This window comes from Peromyscus eremicus, chromosome 18 (genome assembly GCF_949786415.1).
Source record: "Peromyscus eremicus chromosome 18, PerEre_H2_v1, whole genome shotgun sequence".
Lineage (NCBI taxonomy): Eukaryota > Metazoa > Chordata > Mammalia > Rodentia > Cricetidae > Peromyscus > Peromyscus eremicus.
The window spans coordinates 8085962-8101482 of record NC_081434.1 but is presented as its reverse complement, the minus strand read 5'-3'; the positions used below and the strand labels follow the sequence as shown (position 1 = coordinate 8101482).

General features: G+C 44.7%; 2 protein-coding genes across 3 annotated transcripts in view; both read right to left on the bottom strand.

The window, feature by feature from the left end:
* Tbk1 (TANK binding kinase 1) overlaps window positions 1-8651 on the bottom strand; it is a 37298-nt gene extending 28647 nt beyond the window's left edge. Inside the window, exons 1-3 of one of the 2 annotated variants that reach the window (XM_059245495.1) lie at window positions 8543-8651; window positions 5777-5895; window positions 1352-1492 (exon numbers count right to left, since the gene is read on the bottom strand). In XM_059245495.1, the coding sequence (XP_059101478.1) occupies window positions 1352-1492; window positions 5777-5863 (228 nt within the window). In that variant the 5' untranslated portion in view covers window positions 5864-5895; window positions 8543-8651. Of the gene's footprint in view, window positions 1-1351; window positions 1493-5776; window positions 5926-8542 lie in introns of both variants that reach the window. The other variant, XM_059245496.1, reaches the window with a different exon arrangement.
* Window positions 8652-11683: 3032 nt separating this feature from the next.
* The window catches only part of Xpot (exportin for tRNA), a 55417-nt gene continuing 51579 nt past the window's right edge, over window positions 11684-15521 (bottom strand). Inside the window, exons 24-25 of the mRNA XM_059245783.1 lie at window positions 14772-14828; window positions 11684-12258 (exon numbers count right to left, since the gene is read on the bottom strand). Of these exons, the coding sequence (XP_059101766.1) occupies window positions 12232-12258; window positions 14772-14828 (84 nt within the window). The 3' untranslated portion in view covers window positions 11684-12231. The remainder of the gene's footprint in view (window positions 12259-14771; window positions 14829-15521) is intronic.

The window sequence follows — 15521 nt, the reverse complement described above, 5'->3', positions numbered from 1 at the left end:
GGAACCTCATCCAACTACATAGTATACAGTGATCAGATACCAATTTTAGCAATCTGCAATTCTGAGTAAATCTTAAATCTAGTATTAATTTTTGACTTTTGGTCCTTTAAAAGTTTTTAACCCAGCCAGCCCCCAAATACTTCCTTAATGTATTTTATTTTCTCTGTTCAGTAGTCGTGAAAAGAGAAATAGTTATAAAACAAAAAGATCGATTGTTTTCTATGATAATTCATGCCACTGTGTAGCCTGGGCTGGCCCGGAACTCGCTGTAGATCAGGCTGGCCTTGAACTGAGAGACCCCTTAGCTTCTGCTTCCCGAGTGCTGGGAGGAGATGTGTGCTTCACCACGTCCAGCTAACTTTCCCTTCTGGAAATGACTTCTGGCCCTTGAAATCTGTTTGAAAGAAGTGTTTTTGATCCAGGACTTTAGCCAGTGGGTAGCTAATTATGTGATTTTTCTTTTCTTCTTAAAATTTAGATAAGGTACATTATAGTCCAGACTAGCCTCAAACTACCAGCAATCCTCCTGTCTCAGCTTCTTGAATGTTAAGATTACAAGTTTGGGCCCTCATGCCAGCCCTTTTTTTTTTCTTTTTTCTTTTTTCTTTTTTTAATTGAGACACATTCTGACTACATAGCTCAGGCTAGCTTTGAATCCTTGCTTTTCCTGTCTCATTCTCCTAAATGCTTGGATTATAAGAGCATACACTACACTCAGCTAACAATTTGATTTTATGGAGGCTTTAAGACAATCATATATATTCTGACTTGGAGAAGGAGTAGAGACCAAAGGTCCACCATGCAGAACATGATGGAGCCCTATAGAAACATCTCACACCGCCAGGTAATCCCAGTGCTCTGGAGGCAGAGGCAGGCGGATCTTTGTGAATTCAAGGCCAGCCTGGTCTACGGAGTTAGTTCCAGGACAGCCAGGGCTACACAGAGAACTCCTATCTCAAAAAAAACAAAGAACAAACAAATAAAAACATCTCACACCAAAGGCTTGGGTGGTCTTTTGGAAGGTAACATGTTTGTTACCAGCTCACAGTCTACCCTGCCCATGTCTATAACTTTGGCTGTTCTATTTTGTATCTTTGTGCTATTATACAGTAAAAAGTACAGTTCTTTTCTGAGTTCTGTGACTCACTATACATCCTAGCAGATTATCAAATGTCTAGGAACTCCTGCTATTTCTGGTCTGCACAAAGAGTTTGCCTCATAGACAGCTGCACTTGGGGCTGGCGTCTGAACTGAGGGGACAGAACTCTTGGGTACATGGTATTTGTAACCTTCTGCTAGACCCTGTCTTCTGAGTGGGAGCCACGACATAACGGCAAGTTTGGATACTTACCTCCTCTTCAATAGCAAATAATTTCACAATGTTTTTGTGATTGAGTTTTTTTAACACTTCAAATTCTCTCATTTGAACATCCACTGGGCGAAGGAAGCTTATGTTATTAAATACTTTGACGGCATATAAATCACCAGTTTTCTACAAGATAAAGGAGGAAGGAGGAGTCAGTCACGAACATGCTACAGCATCTGCATTCTCGCAGCACACCACGCACCCTTCAGACCAAGCTCCCAGATTGAGAAGGTAAACGATTTGGAATTCTCCAAAGGTCACTGTTCTTGACATTACAAACAGAACTTACAAATGGTTCACTAGTGACAGAGACGAGTTATTCACGTAGCAGAGGTAACAACAGCTCTAGTGTCAAAAGGGAAACTTCCAGAGAAAATGAAACTCCAAGAACTTCCCAGAGCCAAACATTTGCAAATAAGAAAAAAGAGATGGACATTATACTCTACAAAACTCTTATCCACATTATCAAAGCAGTGCAATTCAGTTTTCAGCAACTTTTGTCACTAGCTATGATCACATGTGTGCTGGGACTCCTGAGAACAGAGGTCAAGTGGACTTCCTGGCTGCATTACGTCACTGCAGGTAAACGTGGACTTCCTAGTTGATCATGACACTGCTGCTACACACCTGTCTTCAACGTCACCACCTAGACGTTGGGGTCGGGGGTGGCTGGTGCAGTTTGTGCCTTCATCAGCGACCTCCAGAGGAGCAAGGATCTACTGACATGGCATGCTGCAGTCGCCCTCTACCCCTCTCCAGTACACGCACTATCAGGACACACATACAGGGTTTCAGCAGTACAAAATTCACCTTGCTCTAAACTCATCCAGGCCCGCCCACTTCCTTCCCATCCTGGACCAGCCAGCTCCTCCCCGGTGGCCAGCTTCTCCCTGATTCCCAAGGCTGAATCTCCTCAAAGCCAGTTCTTCTTGGGGGTTCAAGCATGGCCTGCTTCAGGACAACCCAGGACCCCAGTAGGGCCTCTCCTTTGGACTGTGCTTCCCCTTTCCATAGATCCAGCTGTCTCCTCCTCTCACACAGAATATTATCTGTTAAAACTATTTGCTGCTGTTACTAATCTCACCTCTCACTATCAATATTGGAACCACCATCTCTAAAGGACCCCACTGCCCAAGTCACACCAAGTACAAAGAAATGCGTACTTCCTTCTAATTGTCTCAAACTCAGTCTAACATACGGCTTTTTCCTTACAAATGTTTGTTGCATTTATTATTTTACTATGTGGATGTGTATGGGCATGGGCACATGGGTAGAGGTCAGAGGGCAGTATGCCTAGTCAATTTCCTTTCCACCACGTGTGACCTGAGGATCAAACTTAAGTTGTTACATTTGGTGGTAATTGCCTTGACCAGCTGAGCCAGATCAAACCGGAGGTTTCTAAGAGGAAGAAGTGGGAACGATACAATGTATCAATACACACAATGTATCAATGCCCCAGGGTCATTAGGGTCAGCACTCAGGGAAGGTTTGTGAGGGAACTGGACCATGAGCATGCACCATTTCCATTCAGTCACCTACACCACCATCGGCCACTCACTGCCACAAGTCACAGTTTTAAGAATGATAACCACCCTTTCAAGGCCCTTCTCTTCACCTTCACCACGGTTATCATGCCCATAGACTCCATCCGCCACAATGGCGGCTTCAATAAGAAAGACTGAAGTCAAGGAGAACAGCGGGATGGCTCGGAGATCCCCAGGATCAACGGTGGCGAGAACTGACTCCCAAAAGGTGCCCTCTGGCCTCCAACATGTATGCTATGGCAATGTGCCTGCACACATATACCACACACTAATAAATAAAACTGTCTTAAAGATTAAATGATCGATATATTTTTAATAACAGTACATTGAAGAACACTGTGTCCAAAGCAGTACACAGAGGGTGAATGTCATGATCAAAAAATTTTTAAACAACCAAAGGGGAAGCGGGATTTTTTTCAAAAAGATTTATCTTTACTTTACTTTTTTATTATTACATTTATTTTACGTGCATGGGTGTTTTGCCTGCATGTATGTCTGTGCACTATGTGTTTGTTGGTGTCCTTGAAGGGCAGAAGAAAGCATAAGATCTCCTGTAACTGGGTACAGAGCATGAGCTGCCATGTGGATGCTGGTAATCACACTGGGTCCTCTGAGAACTAGAACCCTTCCCCACTAAGGCAGCTCTCCAGCCCACTCTCACTGTTTCTAAGCAGGGGTACGCGAGGGTCTGTGTGCAGGCGTGTGAACACCGAGTGCAGGTGCTTGGAGGGCAGAGACATCAGCTCCCCCTGGAGCCAGCTGACAGGGTGCTAGAGTCAGGTCCTCTGCAAGGGCAGTCTGTGTGCTCTTCAATACTGAGCCACCCTCCACCCTGCACCCCACATCCTGCTTTTTAGTACAGTCTTAAATACTTGAAGTGACTAAGAACAATCATTGGTTTCTGGAAATACATCTCTGGAGAGATTAATGACCAGATCATAAACTGGATCATAGAAACCTCTTAGGTGTGTTCTTATCCTCCTCAAATCTGTTATTTTTGGTTCCTAAAATATATTTTAAAAGTACATCTTTGTTTTTTGAGACAGGGTTTCTCTGTGTAACTTTTGGAGCCTATCCTGGAAATTGCTCTGTAGACCAGGCAGGCTGACCTCGAACTCACAGAGATCTGCCTGCCTCTGCTTCCTGAGTGCTGGGATCACAGGCGTGGGTCACCACCACCACAGCCTGGCCATCTTTGTTTTTTTAAAGAACTTTATGCTGCCTTAGGGTATCTAGTCTGACCTCATCCATCCATTTATTCTTTCATCCAGTGAATATTTCAGAGCATCTACCACATCTAGGTACTTACGCAAAGGATACTGAGTACCTTAGTAGGGAACAGGACCAGTACATAAACTATCTAGTAATGCCAGCACTTTAAACACATGTCAACCAAGTTATCATTACTGACTGTCATTTAGTTTCCAACTTAAATCCTTCCTAAAGGCACTTCCACACAAAATCAAACTTGGTTATAATGTAACAACTCCAGGCCCACCACAGTGCCTGACACAAAGTAACCATTCTAGTAATTTGCCACAAAGGAAGACAGGAGGTCAGGTGTGTTTTCAACACTAAATTCTGTTACTGCTTCTTGGCACAAAGCAAAAAAATAAAAAAACAATTTCTAGCAAATACATATCGAAGCATGATCGAAGTGAACTTAAATAAGGACTCAGAGCCCCTGCACAGTTCCAGAATTAAGAGGAAACTGCTAAAAGTCATCCACATGACATTGATGATTCATTCTTTACGAGCCATACAGCTGTTTATAACCATATTCTCTCCCCAGAGGATCCAGTCCCTCACCCATGCGTGCTTGTCTCAATGGCAATCTCAAAGCTATGGGAAAACAGAAGAGCCTTCCCTACTAAAACACTCAGAGTTCTTGTGTCATTATTTGACCTACAAAAGGAATTCCCATTCTATTATTTTCCTAGCTTTCTGCACACGTACCTTCAATTTCTTCATTTTAAATTATCCTAGTAGTTATCTTTAGTTTCATCCTCCAATACAGAATGCATCCAAATCATCTGGGCTCTTGACCTGATGCTGAGATCAATCCTTTTACTCTCACACCTACTTCTCCCAGTGCATATTGCCTCCCACTGGGACACAGCCTCTAACTCTGGTTTCCATGTTGAGAATCACTTTTCACTCCAATCTACCTTGTAGGACGCTATTTTGTACTTTTTTTTTTCAAGACAGGGTTTCTTTGTGTAACAAACAACCCTGGCTGTCCTGGAACTCCCTTTGCAGACCAGGCTAACCTCGAACTCGCAGAGATCCGAACTCACATCGCCTCTGCCTTCCAAGTGCTGGGATTAAAGGTGTGTGAGTAGGATGTTATTTTAGAGACAGCATGAGCCCTTGGTTGAGCAAATGAGAATCACCTGTGGGCATCGGTCTGCCCACCATGCCTCCCTCTACCATATGTCACCATGGAGAAGTAGGACAGTAGGAAACACTTTGCAATCAACTTCCAGTTTTTCCCATCCCATAAACTCACCACTGGATAGATGTGTTCACTGCCCCCAAACCAACTAAATCTTTGTTTGTTTGTTTTTTTGTTTTTTCGAGACAGGGTTTCTCTGTGTAGCTTTGCGCCTTTCCTGGAACTCACTTGGTAGTCCAGGCTGGCCTCGAACTCACAGAGATCCGCCTGGCTCTGCCTCCCGAGTGCTGGGATTAAAGGCGTGCGCCACCACCACCCGGCGGCCAACTAAATCTTAAATAATCACAAAAATCATAAAGTCCTTTTTCTTTAGACCCCCCCTCCCCAAAGGAAGTGAGAATCACAAAGCCAAACGTTCTCATACACATGTGCCCGTCGGGAGATAATAAAGCGAGGCAAAGAGCGACCCACCTTGTGTCTTCCTCTGAAGACATTTGCCGTGGCCCCCTGGCCCAAGATATCAGACAAGAGCCACAAGTGGTTGGACGTACTCTGCATCTTCTCGGCTTGCTCGGGCGCTTCTCCTCACGCTGAGGGGAGAGAAGAGATTTGCATGTAGGCTGGTAAGGAAATAACACCGCCAAGAAACAAACGGTAGCCACGTTTCATCCGAAGTGGGACTACGTATTATTTACTGCCAAGCAGGAGTGCGTGAACAGTCCCGTGTTAAAAATGCTTCTAACAATATTAGAGGACAAAACACTCTGTGGGCACTACAGAAAAAAAACCCAATATTAAAACCACTGACACACATCCAATTGTTTTTGCTATGCTTTGGAGATGGCGTTTTACCGTATTTCCCAGCCTGGCCTTGAGCTCTCTACATAACCCTGCCTGCTTTTCTGCCTTGGCCTCCAGAATGATAGAATTACAAGTAGATCGGACCTTTTTTTTGTGTGTGTGTGTGTATGAGTGTCTGGGTCTGTGTGTGTGATGCTGGAGGAGGTGGGAGAAGGTTGGACCCCCAGGAGCTGGAGTCAGAGGCAGTTGTGACCCGCTTGCTGTGGGTGCTGGGAGCTCCACTCCCATCCTCCACAAGAGCAGCAAGGGCTCTTCAACACCTATGTCCGGCTTTCTTTTCTTCATATATTCAATCAATTTAATTTGCATCTCAGAACAGAAAAAAAAAAATCCCTCCATTATCTAATATCGTCTCTGCCAATTAGAGTAATATTGACTATCTCCTCCAACTGTTTTGAAAGATTAATAGATTAATCATTGATTTTTTTTGACACGGGGGGGGGGCTGTCTTATAGCCTACATTAGCCTTGAACCTGTAGTCTTCCTGCCTTCACCTCCCACATGCTCGGAGGCAAATTAAAGAAATTAGGCTAGCACAAATACTAACAGAAAGCAATCATGACTACGTAATAGTTCCATCATGCCAAATTTCATCTGCACAGAAACTGTAATTAAGAAGTCTAGAACTTATTATTCCTGAAACAAGATTCCAATCAAAATTCCAATTGGAAAGTTGATTCCAAGAAACAAACGTTAGCCACGTAAAAGCAATAACTCCTCTGCTGCTGTTTAAGGACGGGTTCCTGGGCCAGTGAAATGGTTCAGTGGACAAAGGGGCTTGCTGCCACACCAGACAACCCAAGTTCAGTCCCTGGCACCCATGTGGCAGAGGGAAAGGACCATCTGTGCCACAACAGGCATGAGCCCCCCCCCCACAATAAATAAAATGTTAAAAAAAACACTGAAAAGCAGCCATTTCCCTAACTTCTAAATAGGCAGGTATACACACACCAAGTACATATTCCCAAGTCTTAAGAAGTACCAATAGCAGATGTGTCCTTTGAACACGGGAAAGCTGGGCAACTGAAAAAAATGGCACCCACATTAGACACATCGCACTCCTCCAAGTCTGCTCTAAGTTTGGACCACAAAAATCTTACAGTCCATTTCCAGTCAGTTAGAATTTCAGTCTCCCAAGGATCGTTAGGAACATAGAAAATGGCCAAGGGTCCAAGTTTCACCAATCTCTTATACACTAGCTATCTTTATAATTTTATCACCTATGCAATTTAGATAAATAATTGCCCATTCAATCTATTTGAAGTAAGCAATAAGAATAATACTCATTAGCCAGATGTCCTGCGTGTGTGTGTGTGTGTGTGTGTGTGTGTGTGAATAAGACTCGCTTTTTATAAATAATGAATGCATTTACCAATTACTGCATTTCATTCAAGAGATGGTAAACCCAAATATGTAATGGAAAACCTTCCCTAGCTGATGTTACATTGTTACTGTCAGATAACTAAATGACAGTATCATCGAGTATTTATGGGTAGCTAGTGGATAATTAAAAACACACTTGGCTAAGATACCTGCTTTCTCCATACCAATATAAAAAGATGGGTCCACGACAGTGATGGTTTGAAACTTTCTTCCAATAACCCTCTCATGACTAAAACATGACTCAGCACACCCACCCGACGCTTGCTATTAAGTCTCCCCAAATTTTGATAAGCGTGTAAACTGGCATTCAACAAGTACAATACTGGCGACGCTGTCGTCAGTCTACTTCCTTTAATTGTTTAAAACGAAAGTTACCAGGGATAAAACAGGTTTGGTGGCATGGTGTACGGACAAAGTTGCTGGATTTCCAAACTCAAGTCAACCATTTATTCGATAGATAGTAGAGGTTCCAGAGTGGGGAAAAGGTCGGGTTTTGATGATGCATTTGACAGTTCTCGGGGAGAACCTGTCTTGGGACGACTGGCAGAAAACACCAGGGGAATGCATTAGGCAAATCAACCCACAAGCTAGGTGGAAGAGGAACAAGAAAACATGGGAATTGGCATTTTTTTTTTTTTTGCACATGGAAAAAAAAAAAAAAAAAAACCCAAAACCAAAAAAACCCCAAAACCCCGTCTCGTGCTGGCAGCCTCGGGTGAGTCAACCTTTGCGACCGTCTGTTCGGCGGCTGCCAGTCCATTTAAACCCTGGTGTGTGTCAGCTGGGCCAAGGGTGGGAGCGGCGAGTCAACTCCGGGCTGGGCAGCCTGGCAGGCAGGCAGCCCTTCTGCCCGGGTGGCCAGGGCCCAGGCGGGGCGAGCGCGCGGCTGCGGGACCCCTCCGGGCCGCGGCCCCGCTCTGACGCAGCATCCCGCCTCCCCGACCCCCGGGGCACGCCGGCCCGCTCCGCCCGAGCCCGCCCGACCCCTCTTACCCAGCCGAGTCCCTTCTCCGGCGCGCACGGCCCGCGGCTCCGGGGCCTGCTCGCGCCCCAGGCTACTTCCGGCTTCGCCAGCCCGGGCCGCGGAGCACGTGACCGACGGCGGCGGCGGCGCGGAGGGGGGGGGGGGGGAGAAGCGCCGCGCCTGCGCGTGCGCACTCCCGCGGGCCTACGGGGCCGCGGCGGCCGAGCGTCTGTCTCTCTCTCTCTCCCTCCGGCGGCTGCTGCAGTCAGCGGTGCGGGACGGCGCCTGCCCCGCGGGCGGAGGTCGGGAACTCTGTGCACCGCAGAGTGAGGGCGGCGAGCTGGCGACGCCCACCGTATCAGGTGCGCAGGATGCCGGCCGCCGAGGACTTTCGCAGAGGGTCGGATTGGGGGGTGGGGGCGGGTTTGTGTTTAAACATCCCTTGGCTTGCATGAGCAAGAAGCGGTTCATAATGTCCATTCTGCTCTTGAAACTGGGAGTGCTGGAGAGTTTAAGCACTGAACTTGACAACTTAACCCAGTACTAGGATTAGGTCCTGCTCAAGGCAGACTCTAGTGGATCCAAGGTGTGACTTCTGAGCAGGGAAAGGAAGGGGGTGGGTCCCAGAGCAGATCTACACTGATGGACGAGGTTAAGGGCAAAGGCTTCCACTGGAACAGACCGAGGACTGAAGTCTCCACCCACTCCTGACCTGAAACTCTCTAGGCCTGTTTCCCTGTTTCCATCACATGCAAAATGGAGATTAAAAAAAAAAAAAAAAAAAAAAAAAAAAGCCCAATCCAAGGAGTTCTTAGAAAGAAAGTTATTTTATTAGAATTTTAAACAGTTTAGGCAACGAAATCATTCTAACAGTAAATGCACTTTCTGCTTACAATTAAAACCTATTTCAGTTCTGATAACGACATGAGTGACAGGTCCCTCCGAGTCAGAAAAACCCACAGCTCAAAAATTATGGAGGAAATAGGACTAAGCCAAAGGACTTCACATGTTTACCACATAAGTGATACACATTAAAATACCACACAGTACTTTCTTAAAAAGTCAAGCCACTGGTGAGCTCATTAGCAAGCATGGAGACTGAAACAACCGGTTTAGACACGGGGAATACATCAGGTACCACAAAACCCATGTCTTCCACCTCTGTTTTCTCACCTGTAACAAGTGAGACTGACTCTTGAGACAATTATTTGGGTGCTTGCTCTTAAAAATAAGGTACCTAATGATGGGACAGTTTCCTGTCATGACGGTAACCTCCAGGAATGAAGATGAGCATTCTTATACATGATTACACTGACATGAAGTTCCTGACTTCTACACTCTGATTCCCCCGGCCTGATCCCGAAGGTCTAAACACAGGTTACTCTATTGTGGGGCTTTAAAGAGCCAAGTACGGACTCAATAGTACAGTAATACAAGCTTAATACTGAGACCTATGTTTTAATTCATTGAATTCCTAACAAGTTATGAGGTAGCTACCATTATTTCCCCCATTTCTGAGGGGGAAACCAAGGCAGGAAGGAAGAAGTCATTTAACTTGCTCAAGGTCCTAAACTCAGTTACTGGAGTAAGTGGAACCTACTTAACTTGGGTCCAGAGTCCACAGTATACAGGTCTTGTTCACTACTATGTGTGCTATTCACTACAATACCTTGTGCAATCACTGTTGCAACAGAAGCTATTACACCTCACAGTGCACAGGAAAATAGCAAGGAAACACCCAGTTTTGCTTGTCTTTTTTGTGTTTGAAACCGAGTCTCATTCTGGCCCAGGCTGGCCTTGGCCTCCTATGAATGGCGGGATTATAAGCATGAGCCACCAAACCTGCCCCACTTACCTATTTTTTACCAAAAAAAAAAAAAAAATCATTATTTATTGAAGTATTATATACTTCACTAATCTATTTTTATCATTCAATAGAACTATTCTTAGCTGCCCATTTTACTGCCTTTATTTTATAATGGAAGGAAAATGCTGACTATCTCTGGTGGAGTTAAAATCAGAAAAAAAAAAAAGATCCATGTGCACAATTCAGAGTAAATCTAGGGGCTCCGCAGGTCAGTGCTTGCTGAACAGGAGTGAGGACTGAATTTGGATACCCAGCACCCACATAAAAGCTGGTACAGTCAACCATCTGCAACCTGAGGACTGGCACACGGAGACAGGAAGTCTGCTGGCCAGCCAACCTCGCTGAGACACTGCGCTCCAGGTTCAGTGGAAGACACTCTCAAAAAAGGTTCTTATCCACCTAACCCCCAACACACACACAGATGTACGTAGGTACACACACACACACACACACACATCCCTCCTGAAATCTTTCTGTCTGCTCCCCGTTCTGTGGTCGTAGGGACTGAACTCAGGTTCTCAAGCAAGCGCTCTACCACTAAGTACTATACCCCAACTTCTCAGAAAGCCACCAGGCTTCTACCTGCTACACTTTTAGGCAGGTTCTCATGTAGCCCAGGCTTGCCTCAAGCTCACTATGTAGTGGAGGACAGCCTGGGACCTCTGATCTCCTCTCTATTTCTTCCTCTACTTTTATGCAGTGCTGGGTATGGAACCTGGGACTCGGCATGCTTGGGAGTTAGACCCGGGCCTTTAAAACTGAAACTTCAATGTCTATGGCGATGCTGCTGTAGTTCTGTCTCTTCTCTAACGTTCCTACTGCACCCACACCTCTTCTTCTAGCTCTCTCCTATAGCAGCAGCAGTACTTGTAGTAATGAAGCAGTGACTGACTACAAAGTCATCAACACACAGGTGGTCAGACCTGGTGATTCACACCTTTAATTCCAGCAGCTGGGAGGCAGAGACAGGCAGAGCTCTGAATTTGAGGCCAGCCTGGTCTAATATAGCGAGACCCAGTCTCAAGACAAAAACAAACAAACAAATCTAAGTGTACTTACTGTGCTCTAAGTACACCTAATTCATAGACAAACACTGGGATTTATAATCCTATCATAGATTCATGGAGCCGGTTTCTAGTACATTTAAAAAAGGCTAACTTAACAGACCTAAGCTAAGTGACCTTTAGGGGCATAGTCAGTGAACTGAGGCATCCACATTCATATCTGCAAACCTTTAGGTGGAAATCAGAGTGATTCAGGTGGGGAAATGAGGCTATTTATAAGAATTCCGGAGAAGACTTGGTATATTTCACTATGTAAAATTTATTTTTTATAAAAAATGTGTAACACCAGCACCTACTTTTAAACCCACTAATTTAGGAACCCATTCTCTTATAGAATACACATTGGCATTGAAACAGTTTCAAGAAATGTAACGGCTATCTACAGAAAATTATGTTTTGATTGTTACCCCATAGTTTATGTGTGTGCACACATAAAACTGAACATTTCCAACTTTACATTCAATTGTTAGTCAGTCTCCCACTGCTATAGTTTTTCTTATAAAGAACTTTAAAGTTTCATATAAAGAAAAAAATTAAGGTACTAGGATAAATCTATGTCTTTAACAGCATTTTTACATAAACAATTTAAACTGGCATGCAGGCAACTTTTCTTGTTGTCACATACCTGTATTTAGGGAAAATTACACCCATTTTACAGAAAATCCCACATACACAGCAATAAGCTCAAAACAATGTTAAAAGACGGTGTGATGGCACACAAAACTGCTTCTTTATAAATTAGGAACCGGAAGTCCTGGTCATGACACAGGACAGGGAAATCCAGTCCTCAGGGCTTTGCTCTCTGGAAGAACACCTGTAAAACAGCATTGAAACAGCGGTGTCAGGCAGCACAGCTCTGGGAGGCTTCTGAAGGCTAGTCGCCCCTGGTAACGAACACTATTGCCAGGAGTAATGGCAGTCAGAGGAGACAGCTTTTGGCAGCTTTTTATTTACTGGGAAAATTAACAGTGGAATATTAAATTCAAGGAAGAAAAAAAGTCAAAGATAAGACAGAAATATTAAGCCTTAAAAGATTTACTATGTATTTGGTGATTTAAAAGCTATTTCCAGTTCAATGTTTGAGACAAAAGCGTGGACTAGAAGTCATGCTAAGCACCGCCCAGCAATGCAGTACATCTGCAATGATGTCACTGACTGAGTGCTGGAGATGGTAATGGCAGGCAGGGAGCTCATGGAGAAGGACCGTATTCATCATCATATTCCTAAGATCTAGATAGCTGGGTTCACCCGACAACCTAAGTGAGAGAGAGGATGGGCACAGTGACTCACACTGGAGATCCTAAGAGTTGGGAGGCCAAAGCAGGAAGACAGTGAATTCTAAGCTAGCCTGGGCTACATAAGAGATCCTGTCTCAAAATAAACCAAAACCCAAAAGTGGTAAGAATGACCACTGAATGAGCAAGAGAAAGCCTTCCTAGAAGTCTGTCTTAGTTAGCTTTAACTGTCAAGTTGACACAGCCTAGAGCCCCCAGAGGAGTCTTGATTGAGGGACTTCCCAGATCAGACTGGCCCATGGGACACTGTCCTGACTGTTAACTGATAGAGGCTGGACCACCCAACTGTGGGCAACGCTAATCCCTGGGTAGGTGGTCTTGGACTGTGTAAGAAAACTAGCTACTCATTAGCCTGGGACGAGCCAGCAGGCCGTGGTCCTCCATGGTTTCTGTTTCAAGTTCCTGTCCTGAATGCCCTCCCGATGACCTGTGACCTGTAAACTCTTCCTCCACTAAGTTGCCCTTGGCCATGGTATTTGTCCCATCACCAGGAAGAAACCAGAACAGAGCATGGCCAAGGCAAGCAGAGACCAGCACAGAATTCCTGGTGGAGGACCAGGAATAAGGCAGAGTTGAAGAACAGCAAAGACGATTCTTACAGGAGACATAAAAACCCGGTCTGACATCAGACTATGAAAACAACTGAGACCCCAGATGAGCAGCATGAACTTGTCTTAGGAAACAGTACTTCCAGGAAGAACAATGGATGAAGGAACACTTGATAGACCAGCCAGGCTGTCACAGAGAAGGAACACTGAGTGAGATAGCGTAAGCCGTCTAAGGGAGCAGGGAGGAATCGGTACAGTGATCAGCCAGACAGGCAGAAGAAAACGCTAACACTGAGACACGGCTCTCCATCACTGAGGAGCTGAGCCAAGCCTGTTAGTGCAGTGCATGTGAACAACACCCGAGACAAGCCTTCTGCAGTGCCCCGGGACTTCCTCTTCCTACCCAGGAGGACTCATTTTCACAGGCGCTTTCCTTCTTTTCCCCCAGTGTTAAGAAAGTTAAAAAAAAAAAAATGTTTCCTTTACGCTAATAACTGATAAGGGACAATGTCAGAATTGAAAAGGATAGCAAATGCTTTTGACTTATAAATTCTCTTTAGTTTGTGCTATTTTTTTTTTGATGCTAGGCAAGTGTTCTACCACTGACCTACATCTCCTACAGCTCTTGACTTCAGAATTCTACTAAATGGAGCCAGGGAACCAACCACTCACTCGTAACTTGTTACCAAGAAATGTAGCACACAGGGCTTTGCTTTTCAGTTTGTGCCCGGGAAGTACCAAGTATACGTGAGAACCAGTTCTGGTTCTGGTTCTGGCACAGTGACTGCGCTCCTTGAGCAGGGAACTCACCCCTACTGGTACCTGCAGCACCATCTGGTGTCTGGACATAAAAAACAGCCGTAAGCAGGAAAAAGTAACCTCCACCTGTTCTGTTTAGGCAGAGTCTCACTATGTAGCGGAGGCTGACCACTAACCAACCTGTGATCCTCCTGCCTCCACCTTCCAAGGGCAGGGATTACTGGTATACACCACCAATTGAGGTGTTTAATTTTATTTATTTATAAATTTAATGCTTTTTGGATGTAAAACACAGCCTTCTTGGCCAGATCCAAAGGGGATCCCTTTCGTTTGCTCTACATCCAAATGTTTCAAAGTGAACTATAAGTGAGTGGTTTGTACCTCCGCTTTTGTATTTTCAGATCCTTTCAACTTAATGAGCAACTGTTCACAAAATTTCTTTTCTTTCCATCTTCTAATACCCATTTAATTACATCATAAAACTATAAAACAACAAGAAAACCCAAACCCAGGCATTTTTATACCATATGTTCAGGCTCTTTAGACAATTAGTGTAAATATCTAATTATCTTTTTCAATAGCTTAGTTCAAAGAGGATTCACAAAAGCTTCTGCAATTACATCTTCCTAGGGCAAAGAGACCCCAAAGTGAGTGAGTTAGTCAAACTCTGCACCCTCAAACGTTACCTCGCTGTATAAAGACGGGGACCTTCCCCAAATACCTACCTTAAGGTAATTTTTAAAAACTTTAGCATCAGGCTGCTGAAGCGCTTGACAGAACTCCTGGGGGGACAAGGAGAGAAGAGAAATAGGAAATCCATTTAATGCAAGCCCACAGCATCCTTTTTGTTTTAAACTGAGGGCAATGAACACAAACACAGCTTACCATGGCAGCCACTTTGCATGCACAGTACAGTGTTAACCTCGTGTGTGGCAGCTCGCACAGGCTTTCTCAGCCTGCAGAAACGAACGCCTATGCCCACTGACCCACACCTCCTCGCTTCTCTCCCCCACAGCTCCCATTCTGCTCTCGGCTGTGATGAGTCCTACTACTCTGGACCTCTGGTGTTGGCGGATCATGAAGTGTTTGTTTTTTTCTGCCTAACTTAGCACAGTGTCCCAAATGTCACCTATGTGGTAGCATAGGACAAGATTTCTTTCTTCAAGGCTGAATAATACCACTGCAGGGATATACCACACTTTCTTCATCCTGTCTCCTAACAATGGGCAGTAATATTACTTCAAATCCACTCTAGTCCTATTACAGCTCATCAAAATCAAGTCAAACAATTCTTACTCCCAAAGGTTATAAACGAGATGTTCAAACATTACACCCAGACACATTTTCTTTCATTTTCTCTGGGTCACCAGGGATGAAGAAATCAAAACCAGTGTGTTATCTCCGACTTGGTAGGATGGTCACCAACAAACAAACCAACCAAACCCCCAAAGCCGGGCACAACAGTTCATGATATT